Source organism: Sapajus apella, unplaced genomic scaffold, assembly GCF_009761245.1.
Source record: "Sapajus apella isolate SASKATOON/1434 unplaced genomic scaffold, GSC_monkey_1.0 scaffold69, whole genome shotgun sequence".
NCBI classification, from domain to species: Eukaryota; Metazoa; Chordata; class Mammalia; order Primates; family Cebidae; genus Sapajus; species Sapajus apella.
In genome coordinates this window covers 7,682,534-7,702,934 of record NW_022437009.1, presented here as the reverse complement: position 1 = coordinate 7,702,934, position 20,401 = coordinate 7,682,534, and the positions used below count along the sequence as shown (strand labels likewise).

At 37.9% G+C, this 20,401-nt stretch overlaps 1 protein-coding gene across 2 annotated transcripts in view; it reads left to right on the top strand.

Moving 5' to 3' along the window:
• The window catches only part of CTTNBP2NL (CTTNBP2 N-terminal like), a 66,091-nt gene that overhangs the window by 35,554 nt on the left and 10,136 nt on the right, over window positions 1–20,401 (top strand). For both annotated transcript variants that reach the window (XM_032249756.1, XM_032249755.1), the window contains exon 4: window positions 18,336–18,566. In XM_032249756.1, the coding sequence (XP_032105647.1) occupies window positions 18,336–18,566 (231 nt within the window). The remainder of the gene's footprint in view (window positions 1–18,335; window positions 18,567–20,401) is intronic.

Below are 20,401 nucleotides of genomic sequence, written 5' to 3'. Positions count from 1 at the left end.
CAAAAAAAAAAAAAAAAAAAATTATTGTCTGGCATCAGCTATTTGCTGTATAACTTTTTGTCATGTTATCATTCATATTACAAGTTGTGACATTTAGGGGATCAAGAATGAAGATGCCAGAAGAATAAGCAAATTTCTCATTTAACTGATGTCTTCCTGTGGGCTCTGTTTGTTTGTTTGTTGTTGTTGTTGTTGTTTTAATACTTTTGAATAAAGAAAGGGGGAATTCAGTTTATAAAACAGCACCTATTTAGAGAACACACAGTTTTCCAGCAGTTGGGGAGGGGCTTCAGAAAAGATTACAGCAGTGAGGAATTTCGTTGCATTTATTCAGCCTGTAACTAAAACAAATAAAAAAGGGAAATAGCTTATTCCGATTTTGACTTCCTCTTACTGTGTCTTCCTTGCATGTGTTAGCCTTGTGATTTTAGATTAGTCGGGGGTTATGTCTAGTTGTCCCCATAGAGATGAGAAGCAAAGAAAGAGGTTGCTTCTAAAACTAAAACCCATGGTCTATCATTTAGTATTCCAGTTTAGCCAGTTGTATGAATAATTTGGAAGACAGGAGAAAACCGTCTTGTATGTGTGCTGAAAATCTTTATGGAAAGGAGGCATTTATAGAATGAATTGGGAGTTTTATTATGGGAAACTGTTTTGTTAGAAAAGCATAGTAATATAGCTATTCTCCAAAACAGTTCTCTCACATATGTACAAGTTTGCTTATTGCAGCATTGTTTAATACAGTATTGGAAACTGTAAATGACACAAATGTCCATCACTAAGTTCCATCAATGGCTGCATAAGCTGGTACATCCTTACTATGGAATATTATATAACTTTTTTAATGAGAAAGAAAGCTATCTACTGACTTAGAAAGATCTTTCAGACAGTAAGTGAAAACAAGTTACAGAACAGTTTTGCACAATAATATCTATGTAATTAGGTTTCATACACACACACATACACACACGTATATATATTCTTTGAAGTGGAGGCTGGGCAGAGAAGGTCACTTGAGGCCAGAGGTTTGAGACCAGCCTGGTAAACAAAGCAAGATGCTGTCTCTACAAAAAATAAAATTAAAAACCTTAAATTAGAAAAAGTTGTCTGGGAGGATACCTAACAATACTAAGAATTTTTTTTTTTTTTTTCTGAGACAGAATTTCACTCTTGTTGCCCAGGCTGGAGTGCAATGACAAAATCTTGGCTCACTGCAACCTCCACCTCCTAGGTTCTAACGATTCTGCTACCTCAGCCTCCTAAGTAGCTGGGATTACAGCCATGCGCCACCACACCTAGCTAATTTTTTGTATTTTTAGTAGAGACAAGGTTTCTCCATGTTGGTCAGGCTTGTCTCAAACTCCCGACCTCAGGTGATCCGCCTGCCTCGGCTTCCCAAAATGCTGGGATTACAGGCATGAGCGACTGTGCCCAGCCCCCATACTGAGAACTTTTAGGGAGGAAAATGAAAGGGGATTATGGTCAGGAAGGACTTCAGCTTTATATAGTTAAAATTTTTATGAGAAAATATTTACTGAAAAATAAAAATTTTGTAAGAATTATAATATGCACAATGGGATGTCAAGGAGACTGAATTCATTGGTAAAAATGAGCATATGATTGTATTATTATTAAATTAAGTCTCTGTTCTTACTGATTGTAAATATCTAGAGACTTTTTTTATCCATTTAATAAGACATTCTTCTTTTCTTATGCCACCCCATTCTAAGAGCAATGCCACCTGTACTCTTGATCTCACCTTTACCCTGTTTCTTCATAGCCTTACTCCATCAATTACACCTTGCCTTCTCTCTTAGTGCCCCAGTTTCTTCTTTTAATACTACTTCTTGTCTTTGGCCAAAGCCTGTTTGAAACTTTCCATTCTATATTTAAAAAACAAAACAAAACAAAAATCTCAATCTTGCCATCCTTTTGAGCTACCACCCTATTTCTCTTTCTCTTTTTACACTGAAATATTTAAATGTCATTTGTACTCCTGCTTCTAGTTTCTCATCTCTCACTCATTTGCCTTTTGTTTCTACTACTCTAATGAAATTTTACATTTTCAAGTTACAAGTAACCTGTAATGCCCTCTTTTAATTAGATTACCTAACTCAGCATTGGACGGTGTTGACCATCCTCCTTGTTAAACTTCTTTCCTTGGCTTCTGTGATATTCTTGTCTTGGTCTTTCTGAGACTCCTTTATGTTTTTTTCTTCCATATTCCTCTTAAATTTGATACCTTCTGTGACTAGATAAAATTTCCTTTCCTGTAGTTCGAATTGCATACTGTTCAAAATCTACTATAGCACTTTTCATAACTGTATTAAATACCACTGTCTCTTGCCCTATAGACTTTTAAGATCCTAAAGGATAAGGGCCAAAATGTTACTCATTTTTGTTTGGTTTTGTGTGTGTGTGTGTTTTAAAATTCCCTGTGGCTGGACGCATTGGCTCACACCTGTAATCCCAGCACTTTGTGAGGCCAAGGCGGGCGGATCACCTGAGGTCTGGAACTCAAGACCAGCCTGACCAACATGGAAAAACCCTGTCTCTACTAAAATTACAAAATTGGCCGGTTGTGGTGGCACATCCCTGTAATCCCAGCTATTCGGGAAGCTGAGGCAGGAGAATCACTTGAACCCAGAAGGCAGAGGTTTCAGTGAGCCGAGATTGCACCATTGCACTCCAGCCTGAGCAAAAAGAGTGAAAAAAACAACATAATAATAATAAAATTCCCTGTATCCTCAGCTTCTACTCCCATTCACTTGGTCTCCATAAGCAACTATTCTTACACATTTTTTATTTGCATATATTCTTGTAAAATGTATTGCCTTGTGTGTATCAATTTGCATACATGGTATTGTATTATATAGCTTGTTCTATTTCTTTCTTTTTATAATTACTGTGCCTTTGCGGTCCATCATGTTACCATGTCTACACATGATTTGTTGCTTCTGTCTGCTGTGTCATATAGAATACATTTATTTTACTGAGTCTCCTATGTGGCTTTTTTTTTTTTAACGTGGCGAGATAGGGTCTTGCCATATTGCCCAGGATGGTCCCGACCTCCTGGGCTCAGGCAGTCCTCCTGCCTCAGCCTCCCAAAGCGCTGGTGTTACAGGCGTGAGCCACTGTGCGTGACCTCCTGTTTGACATCGTGTCTACACCTAGCATAGCACAGTGGTACACAGAATATGTTAGCTGAATGAATAAACAGGTATTTCCTGAGACTTTGTTCTTAGATTTACTCTTTTCTTCAGTGGGTGATTTCATCAATTTTATTGGTTTCTGTGGGTGGTTAACACCCAGATTTGCTATTTTTCTATACCTCAACCCATATATTCAAGTGCCTTTTTGACATATGTACCTAAATATCCTATATTACAATCTCGGCATCCTTCCCTAAAAGGCTGTTTGTTCTGCCTTTGTTCTTTGTTTTGGTTGATGGCATCACCAACCATCCACTCACCCAAGCTAAATGCTTCAAAGTATCTGTGTGTCTTCCCTCTTCGTGTCTAATCAGGTGCCAAAACCTGTTGGTTCTTCCTCCAGTATACCTTAAATTTGGTCTCTGTCTCCCTCTTATATTTTGACTTTAGATCCAAATGGTCTCTGGATCTAGCTTCCTACCTGATACTCTGCTACTCATCTTATATACTAGATTTGTAGCCTGACCATCATTAGTATCTATTTGGTCTTGTTTTTCTCTTTAAAAACTTCTTGTGACTCTTTGTTGCCTAGAAAATTAAGCTTAAAGACATTTCATTCAAGACATTTATAGACTGCCTGGAACCTAGTCTCATTTCCTTCCAGTGTACTAGCTATAAATCTAAGCTCTGTAGCCAAATTACATGTTTTCATTCTCCCATAATGTAGCTTGAACTGTTCCCTTGTTTGGAATACTGCTTTATTTTCCTTCTTCACACACAGAACCCTTCACATAAGAAATGTACCCAGGCTGGGCACAGTGGCTCACGCCAGTAATCCCAGCACTTTGGGAGGCCGAGGCAGGTGGATCATCTGAGGTCAGGAGTTTGAGACCAGCCTGACCAACACGGTGAAACCCTGTCTCTACTAAAAATACAAAAATTAGCCATGTGTGCTGGTACTCACCTGTAATCCCAGGTACTCCGGAGACTGAGACAGGAGAATCTCTTGAACCTGGGAGGCGGAAGTTGGAGTGAGCCGAGATTACACCATTGCACTCCAGCCTGGGCAACAAGAGCAAGACTCTGTCTCAAAAAAAAAAAAAGAAGTGTACCCAATACATGTTCATAGAATTGAATTATGCATAACATGATTTCTCTTTTTCTGTTGTCTACACTAGATTAGTGATAATAGGAAAATTTATATATTTGTGCTGATAAGCATCACAGATTATGGAGATTTGTCTACATTCTTTATGTTTACTATTTATTTTTTCTCACTAAATGTAAGCTTCTCAGGGGGACAGGTCCTTAATCTTATTCGCCACTGTATCCTAGGTATCTAGAACCAAGTAAGTACTTCCGAAGTATTTATCATATAAGAGAATGAGTTCAGGTCCTATAAGGCTCAAAATAGATTGCTATTTATTAATTCATATTTCTCTGAAAAGATGCTTAACTATAGTAATATAGTTTCCTAACTTTTACTGTTATTGATAATTTCCATTCAGTGACATTATTTACATCTTACCCTGTACTAAGAAGGAACAATTTGTTCTTCGGACAGGAAATCATTGCTTGGTGTTTTTCTTTATTTATAGTGAAGGATACCACATAATTGGAGTATGTCCCTTTGCTCACTATTTTGTATTCATCTAAAGAAAAAATTGTTTGGAAATTATTTTCTATTATTTGTTAATTTTCAACTGACATTTAATCCTGGTATCCTTTCCTATCAATTTGGGATGTGATCATCTGCAATCCCTGACTGGTTTGTAATGGGAACTTTGAGTATCAGACAAAAAGTTCAGTATGAAAAAAATAGTACAGTATTGCTTGTCTTTCTTCATCTGGATATATACAAAAATATTATTTCCCATACTTTTCAGGTAAGAACCTCTGTGATTATCTGTCTAAATTACACAGGTTCTGTATCTTTCAGAATGTATTGACTGATCCCCCATTTCTCCTGTGATTTTTTTTTTTTTTTTTTTAGATTTGCTTTTTTATTTTTTGTCCTGTTTTATTTTTGGTGGTTTTTTTGTTTGTTTGCTTTTTTGGCTTTCACAGAATCTTTATCATCCCCTTTTGTCTGTCTGTGTTCCAAATTGATAACTCTGAGTTCTTTAACCTTTAAAATATCTCATTCAGACTCTTGTCCATCTTTTTCTGTATTTGTCATAGGAAAATGACATCTTCACACCAGACCTAGAAATTGTTAAAGGAAGAAGGTGCCAAAACAGAGTCTTAGAGGCCTAGAATAGAGCCAGTTTTCCTATTCCTTATGGGATTAAAATGGAAAAGGGGGTCTTGGTTATTCTATTCTTATCTGGTGACATTTAAAGTTTCCATATGGTGTTGCCACGCTTCAGAATAAAAAGGAAGAGCCCATGTCGCCAAAGATTACTCTGTTCTTCTTATCCATGCATATCCCAATCCTCTTTAGCACACTTCTTTTTTTCCTTAGAGCTGGGTCTCACTGTGTTGCTCAGGCTGGTCTCAAATGCCTGACCTCAAGTGATCTTCCACCTTCAGTCTGCCAAGTAGCTGGAATTATAGACATGAGCCACTGGGCCTATAATTTTTTTTTAACTTTTTTTTAAGTATACTTTATTTTTAACTTTGATTTTAAGTTCAGAGATACATATGCAGGTTTATTATATAGGTAAACCAATGTCACGGGGGTTGTTGTACAGATTATTTCATCACCCCTAGAACCCACTAGTTATTTTTTCTGGCCTTCTCCCTCATCCCACTCTCCAAATAGGCCCCAGTGTCTATTGTTCCCCTCTTAGTGTCCATATGTTCTCATCATTTAGCTCCCACTTATAAGTGAGAACATAACGGTATTTGTGCGTTAGTTTGGTAAGGATGATTGTTTCTAGTTCCGTCCATGTTTCTGCAAAGGACATGATCTCATTCTTTTTTATGGCTGTGTAGTATTCCATTGTATATATGTAGCACATTTTCTTTATCCAGTCTACCACAGTGGGCACTTAGGTTGATTCTGTGCCTTTGCTGTTGTACATAGTGCTGCGGTAAACATTCACATGCATGTGTCTTTATGGTAGAATAATTTATATTCCTTGGGGTATATATTGAGTAGTGGGATTGCTGGCAGTTCTGTTTTTAGGTCTTTGAGGAATTGCCATACTGCTTTCCACAATGGTTGAACCATTAGTGTATAAGTGTTCCCTTTTCTCAGCAACCTCGCCAGTATTTGTTATTTTTTGACTTTAATAATAGCCATTCTGACTAGTATGAGATGCTATCTCATTGTGGTTTTGATGTGCATTTCTCTAATGATCAGTGATACTGAGCTTTTTTAAATGTTTGCTGGTCATATGTATGTCTTCTTTTGAAAAGTGTCTATTCATGTCCTTTGCCTACTTTTTAATAGAATTGTTTTTTTTCTTGTAAAATTGAGTTCCTTCCTTATAGATGCTGGATATTAGACCTTTGTCAGTTGCATAGTGTGCAAATATTTTCTCCTCTTCTGTAGGTTGTCTGTTTACTCTGTTGATAGTTTCTTTTGGTGTGCAGAAGCTCTTAAGTAATTAGATCCCATTTATCAATTTTTGCCTTTGTTGCAGTTGCATTTGATATCTTTGTCATGAAATCTTTGCCAGTTCCTGTGTCCAGAATGGGATTGTCTAGGTTGTCTTCCAGGGTTTTTATAGTTTTGGGTTTTACATTTAACTCTGTAATCCATCTTGAGTTAATTTTTGTATATGGTGTAAGGAAAGGATCCAGTTTTAATTTTCTACATATGGTTAGCCAGTTATCCCAGCAACGTTTATTGAATAAGGAGTCCTTTCCCCCATTGTTTGTTTTTGTCAGCTTTCTTGAAGATCAGTTGGTTGTAGGTGTGTTGCCGTATTTCTGGGCTCTCTATTCTGTTCCATTGGTCCATGTGTTTGTTTTTGTACCAGTACTATGCTGTTTTGGTTACTGTAGCCCTGTAGTATAGTTCAGAGTTGGATAGTATGATACCTTCAGCTTTGTTCTTCTGCTTAGGATTGCCCTGGCTATTCAGGCTCTCTTTTGGTACCATATGAATTTTTAAATAGTTTATTCTAGTTCTCTGAAGAATGTCATTGGTAGTTTGATGGGAATAGCATTGAACTTGTAAATTGCTTTGGGCAGTATGGCCATTTTAATGGTATTGATTCTACCAGTTCATGACCATGGAATGTTTTTCCATTTGTTTGTGTCATCTCTGATTTTTTTGAGCAGTGTTTTGTAATTCTCGTTGTAGAGATCTTTCACCTCCCTGGTTGTTTTCCTAGCTATTTGATTCTATCTGTGGCATTTATGAATGGGATTACATTCCTGATTTGGCTCTCAGCCTGGCTGTTGTTGGTGTATAGGAATGCTAGTGATTTTTGTATGTTGATTTTGTGCCCTAGACTTTGCTAAAGTTGTTTATCAGCTGAAGGAGTTTTGGGGCTGATACTATGGGGTTTTCCGTAGTCTATATTTCTATATCTATTCTAGATATAGAATCATGTCATCTGCAAACAGGAATAGTTTGACTTCCTCTCTTCTTTGGATGCCCTTTATTTATTTCTCTTGCCTGATTGCCCTGGCCAGGACTTCCAATAGGAGGGGTAAGAGAGGGCACCCTTGTCTTTTGCCAGTGTTCAAGCAGAATGCTTCCAGCTTTTGCACATTCAGTATGATGTTGGCTGTGAGTTTGTTGTATACTTCTGTTCTGAAGATAAAGGCAGGCTTAAGTTGGGATTACTTGGACTTAATAGATGGCAGTGGTCAACTTTAGCATGCATGATTTCACCATGTATTTGTGCCTTATTGCGATAACCATTGCCAGATTACATTTAAAATTCTCACTAAACATCCCGCAATGCAGTGATAGCAACCTTTTACTTTTCAGTCTTGCCCTTTTTACTCTCTCCTCCTTTTGTTCTCCAGAGAAGAATTTGAGTCCCAATCTGTCTGACTGCTGGTTGAAACCAAATAGCTAGCTACTTCTCTCTATATAAGGCTACACAGACAACAGAAATTGCCACCTTTCCATCTGCCAACTTGGTGACATGGAGCCTGCTCTTTCTCTTAATATGTTACTTAGATATTCCATTCCACCTTCTGTCATTAGGATGTATGATTACACTGTCCTTGCTTCTGTTTGCCTACCCTGGCATCCTGCTCTCACCATGGTGTGGGTCTTAAAGTATTACTCTCCCCTTTTTCATTCTGCCCTGTCACTTTTCACACCCCACCTCCACTTCCCCAACAAACTTCTTATTCCTGTTACTTAATCACTTCTAAATATGAGTACTTTCTACTTCTCAACCAAGATTAGGCCCTCTTCCCAGGACCTTACTTATGAGCAGCTTGTCTCTTGGCATGTTTCTTTATAATATCAGTCTGTTTATAATTTAAGAAACTTGCTTCAAATAAATTTTTAGAATTAAGACCCAGCCCACAGTTATATAGCTTCAGATCTCTCTCCCATAGAGTACCTTAGCTAGAGGAAATGAAGATATCCTTTCACATCTTGTTTACTGAGCTCTTTTAAAATATATTAACCTTGACGTTTTCTGCACTGTCTGTTAATAGTGAGTGAAAGAGCCCAGCACATCTCTAAAAAAGTTTTTCAAGTTCATAGGATTAACTTAAAGTATCACACACAGCTATAGTCTGTAGGCTGGGTTTCATTGTGTAACACTTCAGAGACACTTTTGGGTTGTGTGGGCCCCCTACCTGAACCCTGCCAACCTCATGCTGTTTCCTGTAATTCATTAAATTGCCTATTGCTCCATTTATCTGCCAGAATCCACCCACTTCCAGGGCTGGCCTTTTCCTTCCTATTCCTATGAATGTAAAGTCTAAGTCTTAGAAAATTCCGATCTCAAATAAATTCTACTTGGTGTTCCTCTAAACATTAATGATATTATTTAGAAAACATTTAAACAGAGAGGCTGTTTGTTCATTGCTGCTGTTAGGCCTTATACTTGTCTGGCAAATTTTAAGCTCCCTGAGGGCAGTGGACTAGATCGTACATAGTCACATCTCTATTCTGTTATCATTACTCAAATCACTTATAATACACAGTACCCAGCAAACATTAAGTATTCAATCAAACCATTCAAAGCATGGGCTCTGCAAATCATGCACAAGTCCAGAAAACTTTCCCAGACTTCTCCAGTGAGATTTTGGTTGTTTAACCTTGATAACACAGAGATGTGTTGCATTATTTGTTTTTTGTTACGTTATGTATATTTGATGTTAGGCCAAACCTCTCCTGGTTTATAGATTTTATAACATTTGTTAGTTTAAGTAAAACAATAATACTGATTATCATTTCTATTAGTATTTACATGTTTGTTATAACTTAAATTGTTTTAAATGATAGATTCAGGATTCAGATTTCTTGCATTCTTCATTCCATTCTAGTGTTTCTCAAACTTTTTGGGCAGTAATGCATATTGAAAAGTAGACTTTGTATTGTGACCCAGGGTACACACTTACGTTCTTATGCTGGAAGAAAAGTTTCTCAAAATGCATTTTGTAACATTCAGTGCTCTGCAGTGTTTTCTGTTCTGTTGTGTTTCATTTTCAAGTTGCTGATCAAGACCTACTAAATTGAAATTCATTCCTACAAAGTCCTGGGACTATATTTCTGTATTATTCAATCGGCTAACATGGCACTTAACTATATATACCACTTATTATTCTTCACTACTTAATTAGCTTTGTGACCTTGGGAAAGTCACGTGTTTAATATTCGGTTTTTCTATAAAATGAAGATAATAGTGCTGTTTGCTTCATACCGAATGTTGTTAGGAATGAATTAGATATGTAAAATACTCAGCACACTGTTTAGCAGGCAAGAAAAGCTCGAGTGTGAATCTTGTTTTTGCTGTCATGATTGTTCAAATTACTTTGGTTTGACCTTCCTATCTGTTTTAGAAATACTGTATGTAAAACATATATTACGTGTAACTTAACTTTTCTTGTAACTTTTATTAAATATATTTACATTTTATGTTGTTTAACTGGAGGTATAATTTGGATATAGTGAAATGCACAGATCTTAAATATTTCAGTTTAATGTGTTTTTACAGATGCACACATCCACATAACCCACACCACTATCAAGACACAGAACATTCTTATCACACCAGGATCTTGTGCTCCTTCCCAGTCAATCATTTCCCTGTCCCCAGAGGAAAACACTGTTCTGATTTTTTGTTCACCATAGTTCAGTTTTGTTTATTCCACAACTTCATCTAAACAGTCACACAGAACATACTCTTATGCCTGGCTTCTTTTTGTTGCTGAGTATGATGTTCAGATTCATCAGTGTTATTGTGTATGTCAGCATTTTGTTCCTTTTTATTGCTATATAGTATTCCATTGTATGAATGCGCCACATTTTGTTTATTCTCCTGTTGATTGATATCTGATTATTTCTAGTTTGGGGCTACTATGAATAAAGCTGCTATAGATAATTATGTAAAAGTCTTGTAGAAATGTGTTTTCATATCTTTTGGATTAATATTTAATATTTACAATTACAGTTAGGATTTATGTAACTATATGAGAAATTTCCAGACCAGTTTCCAAAGTAGTTGTGCTATTTTATATTCTCACTAGCAATGCATGAGTGTTCTAGTTACTCTAACTTCTTTCCAACATTTAATGTTGTCAGTCTGTAATTTTAGCCATTCTAGTAGTGGCTGTATAGTGGTGTCTTCTTATTTTTTTAACTTACACCTCCCTGATCCCTAATGACTTAAGCACTTTTTCATAGGCTTTCACCTGTTGTGATTTTCTCTTCAGTACCATGATGCATCTCTATTTTTGTATATTATGTAAGGTATGCATCTTCTCATTGTACTTTCAGAAATGTAAGGTCTCCTTAAAAAAAAAGAGATTAGGATCTAATGTATCATTTAAAATAATACTTTTTTCAATTGGAACAAATGTACCACTCTGGTGATAATGTTGATAATAGGGAGGCTGTGCCTGTGTGGGGCAGGGGATACATGGGAGATCTCTGTACCTTCTGCTGCATTTTGCAATGAACCCCAAACTGCTCTAAAAAATAAAGTTTTTTGTTTTGAGACAGAGTCTCGCTCTATCACCCAAGCTGGAGTGCAGTGGTGCGATCTCGGCTCACAGGTTCAAGCAATTCTCCTGCCTCAGCCTCCCAAGCTGGGACTATAGGTATGCACCACCATGCCTGGTTAATTTTTGTATTTTTAGTAGAGACAGGATTTCACCATGTTGGCCAGACTAGTCTCAGACTCCTGACCTCAGGTGATCTACCCTCCTCGGCCAAAAATAAAGTATTTTAAAATTACACTTGAAAATTCTTAATTTATATTCAGAGCATTCTCCCTTTATCAGTTCAATAATTTGTTCAGTACTTGTTGAATTCCTAAACACATTTTCTTCCCCACCTCAAAAAGTTATTCTTGTGGACTCAGTCCAGAATGTACATGTAGTTTGTTTCAGCCACCTACCTCCACTTAACAACTGAGAACAAAAAGAAAAAAATCTCAACATATTTTATTTCAGTTTCATTAGAACGTTTCACAGGACCCTGGAATTGGAATGTTGAAGCAACTACATTATGCTGTTTACACACACACACACACACACACACACACACACACACACACACACATATTTGAGATAGATTCTTGCTCTGTCACCCAGGCTGGAGTGCAGTCGCGCAATCTTGGATCACTGCAACCTCTGCCTCCCAGGTTCAAGCGATTCTCCTGCCTCAGCCTCCCGAATAGCTAGGATTACAAGCACCTACCACCACACCCAGCTAATTTTTGTATTTTTAGTAGAGATGGGGTTTCGCCATGTTGGCCAGGCTGCTCTCGAACTTCTGACCTCAGGTGATTCACCCGCCTCGACCCCTCAAAGTGCTGGGATTACAGGCATGAGCCACCACACCCGCCTGTTTACTCATATTCTTATGCTATCAACAAGCAGTCTATGGGCTAGAAGTGCCGCACTTGTACCTATTTACACTAAACCATTTTTAGTCTTGAATAGAATTTAGTACACGTTAGTCAAATAATAATAAATGTTCATCTGTTCTTATGTAAATAATTGCTTTTATAAATATTTATGGTTGCAAGTTGACTCCAAAGGGAATATTTGAAGTTCATTCTACTTCACAGTCAGTTAAAATATTTTGTCTCACTCCATTATCCAGGCTGGAGTGCAGTGGTGCTATCTTGGATCACTGCAACCTTCCCCTCCCAGGTTCAAGCAATTCTTGTGCCTCAGTGTCTCAAGTAGCTGGGATTACAGGGGTGCACCACCACACCCAGCTAATTTTTGTATTTTTAGTAGACATGGGGTTTCACCATGTTAGCCAGGCTGGTCTTAAACTCCTGACCTCAAGTGATCTTCCGCCTGCCTTGGCCTTCCAAAGTGCTAGTATTATAGGTGTGAACCACCGCACCTGGCCTGAAATATTTTTAAATAATGAAAATCTTCTCTCTTTACTGTCATGTTAAATTTTGTACTGTTTTCCAAAAATTAAAGTTTAAATGAGGTTAAATCAGCTTTTTTTATTAGTATAAAACATTAAAATCTAGTTCTCATTCAGCAACTGTAAAGGAATTTCCAGAACGAGGGTTTTCTTATAATATTGTTATCATCTTTAGCCTCCCGAAGGGCTGGGATTACAGAGGTGAGCCACCATACCCGGCTGATAAAAACTCTTCGAATACATATAAGTCAAGCCAAAATATAGGAGGCCAGTTAATTCTTAAAACTCAAATAGCCAAGACTGACATGCGAAATGGGTGTTTTTGATAGTTTCTCATTAGATCATGTACTTTTTTAAAAACCCAGTATACATGAAATAATAATAAAAAAGAAACTTGCTAATCTCATTCTAGTTCTCATTCAGCAATTTGTGAAGGAATTTCCAGAACAATCTTTTTTTTTTTTTTTTTTGCACGACAGAGTCTGACTCTGTTGCCCAGGCTGGAATGCAATGGTTCGATCTCGGCTCAATGCAACCTCCGCCTCTTAGGTTCAAGCAGTTCTCCTGCCTCACCCTCCTGCATAGCTGAGACTACAGGCACCTGCCACCACACCTGGCTAACTTCTCTGTTTTTAGTAGAGATGGAGTTTCACCATATTGGCCAGGCTGGTCTCAAACTCCTGACCTCATGATCTACCCACCTCAGCCTCGCAAAGTGCTGGGATTATAGGCATGAGCCACCATGCCCAGCCTATTGTTAACATCTTTATCCAGAATGTTTGCTTTATTTCCAGTTGCTCAGGTTGCTATAAACTATAAATAGTTTATCTATAGTGTGAATTATTTGACAATAAATGGATTCAATGTGCATGTGAAAATGATTGCTTTTAACATGCTTTTGGTAGCATTAACCAAATGCTTGGAATCATATTCTTTTTCTGGTCCCTGGCATGAGGTATTCAGAACATTTCAATAGTCTTCATATTGCTGATTACTTTTTAAAATATCATTTCAGAATTGTCTCATTAATGGCAGAAATACATCCTAATTCAGTTACGGTACCAGCCTGAGTCTTGAAAATAAAACCTCATAGTTGAATGTAAACTTCCAATTAAATGGGTCTTAATTCTTCACCATTAGACTTTGAACCATTGTTCATGTTGGTGCCAAAGAATAAAAAGAAACTGATTTCCTACTTTAAGATCCGAATATACACACACACTATACTGGAAAGTGAGGAGAGATGACTACTTCATATTTCCTTTTGAAGTTAGGAATAACATAGCTGAAACTTTTGGAGAGCAAGTATGGCAGACTGTAAGAATATTATGTGATTTGATTTTAAGCTTTCAGTAGTGGTGTGTTTCATTAAGCCTGTGACAGGAAAAATAAATGAGTAATAGATGACTGATGTGTTCTGGCTGCTGTGATAATGATAATACCCTCCATTACTGAATCTGTCTAACCACCCAGTTATTTTTCTGTTTTCTGCAATTAAAGACCATCATGTTTTCTGGCAATGTAGGAATTTCTGTTCAGTTAAAGTACACATTGTCACTGAAGTAAAAATAATAAAATTGAATTTACTTTAGCTTTATTACTAAAATCCCCCAAAACTCAAATCTAAGATCATTTAAAATATCTTATAAAATAACTGAAATTCATTAAAATATTAAAACTCAGCTTTGATAGTTTTGAATATAGGTTTTTGGTCTTTAAATTTTGACCTGAGGGGGGAAAAATTTTTTTTTGACCTGAGATATAAATGATAGTGGTAGCACATCTAGCCATTCACCTTGTAGCCAGCCTCCAAGATGGCCCCCAATGATCCCTACCTCCTGATAGTCACGCCCTTGGGTAGTCTGCCCCCACATTTACCAGGGTTGGTCTGTGTAACCGATAGAATACCTAAGAAATGATGATGTGTCACTTCCAAGATTAGGTTATAAAGGACATTGGGACTTCCATCTTAGTCTCTGTCTCTTTTAGGGGTCTGGGGATTACTTGCTCTGTTGGAAGCTGGCACTGGTAAGGAGCCAAGGCCTATGCCAACAGTCATGTGAGTAAGCAAGCATGGAAGTGGGTCCACCAGTCACAGTCATGGCTTCAGATGGATACAGCCCTGACCAACAGTTTGATTGCAACCTCATGACACCCTGAGCCAGAACCACCCAGCTAAGCCACTCCCAGATTCCTGACCCTCCAAACTGTGAATTTTTTTTAATGTTTATTATTAAGGCTGCTAACTTTGGGGGTGATTGGTATGCAGGAATAGATAATCATTACACACTCCCATTAAATCTCTTCATTCTTCAAATCTTAATATCTATTTTGGAGTTTCATTATTATTTATACTGTTAAACTTGTAATCCCTATACTTCACCTGACTAACTCATTAATTGATAAATACTATGTTCTGCCTTCCATTTTTGAATCCAGTGTTTGATATAATAAATACAGACTTTGAATTCACCTTTTCTATATTTGACCCCATATTAGAATGTACTTAAGAGAATTGCTCTCTGACAAGGAGACTTCTTCAGATTATTCCACAGATCCTTTTCCTTTACAGGCAAAGCCATCTATAATATACAACTTGCAATTACTATGCAAGTGATTATGAAATTACTATGAAGCACTACAAGAGAAAACAGACAGCCAAACAACTATTCTCAGACTGAGACCTCACCAAAGAAGCTCTTTGTCTGCTACTCATAACTCTGTGGTGCTTATTAATTACACAGGGTAATCACAGTGTGGGTTTTAAAAGTCATATTTTTGGGATTAGTTAACTATATAGTACTCAAACCAGAGAGACAGCTTCTCAGCAGATCTGATGTCAAGGCCATGAATTGTAGTCCCAGCTCCTGTTCTTCCATCCTACTTTCTCCGTAATACTGTAAAAAGGAAAAGGTTGTTAAAAATATTTGGGTTTACTTTTTCTATTTCCTTTTTGTCCTACTAAATCAACAGTGCCAATAATTATTCCTTTACCATTACTAACCATACTGAAATGGCTATCATGAATAAGAAATGTGACCATTAGAAAAGTAGTATTTCAGCTATATAAAGGAATTTTTTTTCTGTTGCTTCTTTGTCAGAGCTCTTTTATTTTTCTAAAAATGGCCTAAAAATGACTTAGGACATTAGTAGCTACAGATACTTTGACTGGACCCCAGCTCACACCTGCGATCCCAGCATTTTGGCAGGCCATGGGAGAAGGATTGCTTGAGCCCAGAAGTTTGAGACCAGCCTGGGCAACATAATGAAACATGTCACTACCAGAAAAAAAAAAAAGTGGAAAAAAAAACCCACAGTTGGGTGAGGTGTTACGTGCCTGTAGTCCCAGCTACTCAGGACGCTGAGGTGGAAAGATCACTTGAGCCCAGGAGGTCGAGGCTGCAGTGAGCTGAGATCACATCACTGCACTGCAGCCTGGTTGACAGAGCCAGACCCTGTCTCAAAACATAATAATAATAATAATAATAATAATAATAAATTGAGTTATAGGTAATCAATTTTAGATTTTTATAGCTGAATTTAAAGAAACATGGTAAAAGGGAAACATTGATGAGTCCCATGTTGTTTGGCACTGTTGCTTTTAACATATAACTAGCTTTTTGGTTTTGCTTTCACTATGTTTTTTTTATTTACTTATTGGAACAGGTTCTCCTTCTGCTGACCAGGCTGGAATGCAGTGGTGTAATCAGAGCTCATAGCAGCTTAGATGGGGCTCAAGTAATCCTCCAGCCTCAGCCTCCCAAGTAGTTAGGGCTCCAGGCACATGCCATCATGCCCAGCTGATTTTTTTTATTTTTTGTAGAGACAGGGTCTCTCTATTTTGCCCAGCTTGGTCTTAAACGCCTGGGCTCAAGTGATGGTCCTGCCTCTGCCTCCGAAAGTGCTGGGATTACAGATGTGAGCCACTGTGCCTGGCCATTCACCATGTTTTAAAATAAGAATGGCTAGTTCAGGAGTTGATCTTTTCTTTCTCCATTCTAAATGGACTACAGGTTATTTTCAAATTTTACTGAGAATTTCCTTTTTAACTTGGAGCTGCAAAAAGTAGGGTTTTGTCTTAGACTCTGTGTTGTAGACCTCCCCCACTTTAATTCACACACATACACACACACACACACACACACACACACACACACAATAAGGCTAGAAAGATGGTTATTAGTAACGTAAAGAAATGGATTTCTCTCTTCAAATGTTCAGTATCCAAGTACTCCAATAATGTCATGACATAAGATGGCTGTAGTCAAGCCAGAAGTAAAACCCAGAACTTCCAACTGCTTTGAACATTTGCAGCTGATAACAACACAAAATTTTACCATAAGGCTAAGTGATTCCTGGGGCTTAAATTGGATAGTCAGTGAAGAAGAAGGCATCCGATTTCCAGCACTGAAACACTTCTGTGTTAAAGAAACCCTGCGTTTGCTTTATTTTCTTAAAGGTTCCTTTAAATTAAAGCATAGCCATTAAATTGTGGTTTTCCCTTTCATTTTAAACAGGCTCCTATTTGTGGATGGCAGTGCTAAGAAAACATAACTACTGATTAAATAGTTTTTAAAAAATGATAAATAACAGTGTTTTCATAACTAGATTTCATTTGAAAGCTTAAATTAGTACTTTGCTGTGATTTTTTAGTTTCTTCAACCCTGTGTTAACGCTTCATTTTTCATTGTAAAATACCTCAAGAAACTTAAATATCTGTGTAATAAGTAAAAAGTAATGTGCATGTAATGTATGATGCTCATAAGGAGTTCTTCAAGCTCTTCCTACAGAGATGAGGAAAGATGGAAGCCTAGGAATATCTTTCCACCCACCTCCTGCTCTTTATACTCCCAACTTGGTACTGATGGCTAAAGCCCTTGTCCAGACAACAAGCACCAGTTTGCATCCCCTTCTTACATGCTCATCCCCAAGGCTCATCAAGCCTGGAAAGAGGCAGAAAAGATAATGGAAAGTAACAACCAAACAGAGACAAGAGGAGGTAGAATTTGGCAGCAGGTGGAAAAGATTTTGTCTGCATTTCTGGTCGTGAGGTGCTTCCGTCCTCTTGACCCATCAACAACTAAGTAAAGGTTCATATGCATAGATCACAAGTAGTCCTAGATTGTAATGTGATCCTGCTTATATTCTGCACCCTTCATAAATCTGCTGGCATTTTGTTAGGTCTCTAAATATACTCATAAAATTGTCATGCTTAACATATTGGAAATGCTAATGCCATAACAGAAAAAAAGCAAAATGTACCTGCTGGTAATGTAAACATTCATCAGAGACAATAAGCACAGAGGCTAAGGACACAGACTCTGAAGTCAGGCTGCCTGGGTTTAAATCCCAATTCTGACAGCTGGCTAGATGAGTAACCAGGAATAGTTTTCTCATCAGCAAAATTGAGATGATAGCACTACCTTACAGTGTTGTCAATTTTAAACAAGTTAATATGACTATAAATATTTAGAACAATGTCTAATACATAGCTAGCACTTTATAAGTATTTGTTGTTGTTAATATACCATGCCGCCTTTCTGGTGCTGTTTCTGCATTTAAATGGCTCAATCTGAATTGTAATTAGCAGGCTACGTTTATACTAATACCACAATCTTCAATGTATAACCACTGAATAGTAAACCTCCCTCCCTGGTAGTTTTAAAAAGCAAGATGCTTATTTTTTTCCCCTTCTTTTCCAGGCCCAACACAGAGATACTTTTATTGAAGAACGCTATGGAAAATATAATATTAGTGATCCTTTAATGGCTCTACAAAGAGATTTTGAAACACTGAAAGAGAAAAATGATGGCGAAAAGCAGCCCGTCTGCACAAACCCACTCTCTATTCTAAAGGTGGTGATGAAACAGTGCAAGAACATGCAGGAGCGCATGCTGTCCCAGCTGGCTGCTGCTGAGAGCAGGCACCGAAAGGTAGGCTCACCTCAGTTGATGTGTAAATCTTAGTAAATTATGCCTGATACTTTCTTGTCAGCTGTTGGTTTTTCACAGTAATTGGGACATCTCACAGGTATCAAAAAGCCCTTTAGCTTAGGTAAGAATCAAGAGAAAAGAAAAAACAGCTTACTCCAAATGTTAAGTTTAGAGAATGTGCCAGACACATTATTTAAGATGGCATTCCTTCTTGATAAGTCACTCCAAAACACTTTGTTTTTTCAGCTCTTGATCATTCAAACTTTGGCTACAAACCGGTTTGGCCAAGCTTGTAGCTGAAGGGAGTGTTCTCTATTTGCTTACTTAAGTGATAAATAGAAAGATGAACAGGTATTTGAGTCATACTATGTCCAAGGGAGAAAAAGAGAATTTACCTGAGGATAAATACATAAGCCAATAGCTTATTTTCATTTATTCCTGTTATTCCTAGTTTTGAGTTTTCATTGCATTTTATTGCTCATGAAACCATAAACAGTCCCTAGGTTTATTTACCTTAAAGCTGTTCTACTCTATTAGTAAAGTGTGTGTGTGTGTGTGTGTGTGTGTGTGTGTGTGTGTGTGTGTTTCCATTTCTAACAAGCCCTAAGAAGGCATACCTGTCCTTTCCTCTGCTTCATCTTACTGGAATTGTAGTGCTTGTGAATTTATTCACCAACTTGTCATCTTGTCATTTACTGCTCAAATTTGGCCTATAAAAGATGCTTGGCTAGAATCTTCATTTTTAAAAAACTTATCAGTTCAGATTTATGCCAACAAGGGAGGTATTAGTGCATTTGGTAGGAAACATTTTCATCTGGAAAATTGGGTTAGCAGCTGCAAAATTTGGTGGACCTTACTTTTATGGTTACCAGCCTTAGAGCCATCTGCTTAAATTGCATCTGATAAATTTCCTAGGCTCTGGGTCTTGCCCATGATCTTTTCTTTCCCTTCACAGAAGCCAAATGAAAGGCCAGAGTGGAACTGCTTAACGATGGATAGGCCTCAGATGTTCCACAGTCCCCCAGAAAATATACAGAATGTCCAAAGTTTATGCATTTTTGTGGGAAATGTATTTTTTCCATAGCTTTAATCATCAGATTCTCCAAGTTACCCAAGACCCAAAAAAGTTTTTTAGTTTTTGTGTGTGTGTGTGTTTGGTTTGTTTTGAGACGGAGTCTCACTCTGTCGCCAGGCTGGAGTGCAGTGGCGCAATCTCAGCTCACTGCAACCTCCACCTCCCTGGTTCAAGCAATTATTCAGCCTCAGCCTCCTCAGCAGCTGGGACTACAGGCACACACCAGCACGCCCAGCTAATTTTTGTATTTTTAGTAGAGATGGGGTTTCACCATGTTGGCCAAGATGGTCTTGATCTCTTGACCTTGTGATCTGCCTGCCTCAGCCTCCCGAAGTGCTGGAATTACAGGCATGAGCCACTGCGCCCAGTCCCCAAAAAAGTTTAACCTCTGGTTAGAATGAAGTAATCTGGAAACATTTACACTCCAGTTTAAAAGGTATCAAGGCCGGGCGCAGTGGCTCAAGCCTGTAATCCCAGCACTTTGGGAGGCCAAGGCGGGTGGATCACGAGGTCAAGAGATCGAGACCATCCTGGTCAACATGGTGAAACCCCGTCTCTACTAAAAATACAAAAAATTAGCTGGGTATGGTGGCACGTGCCTGTAATCCCAGCGACTCAGGAGGCTGAGGCAGGAGAATTACCTGAACCCAGGAGGCGGAGGTTGCGGTGAGCCGAGATCGCGCCATTGCACCCCAGCCTGGGTAACATGAGTGAAACTCTGTCTCAAAAAAAAAAAAAAAAAAAAAAAAAAAGGTATCAA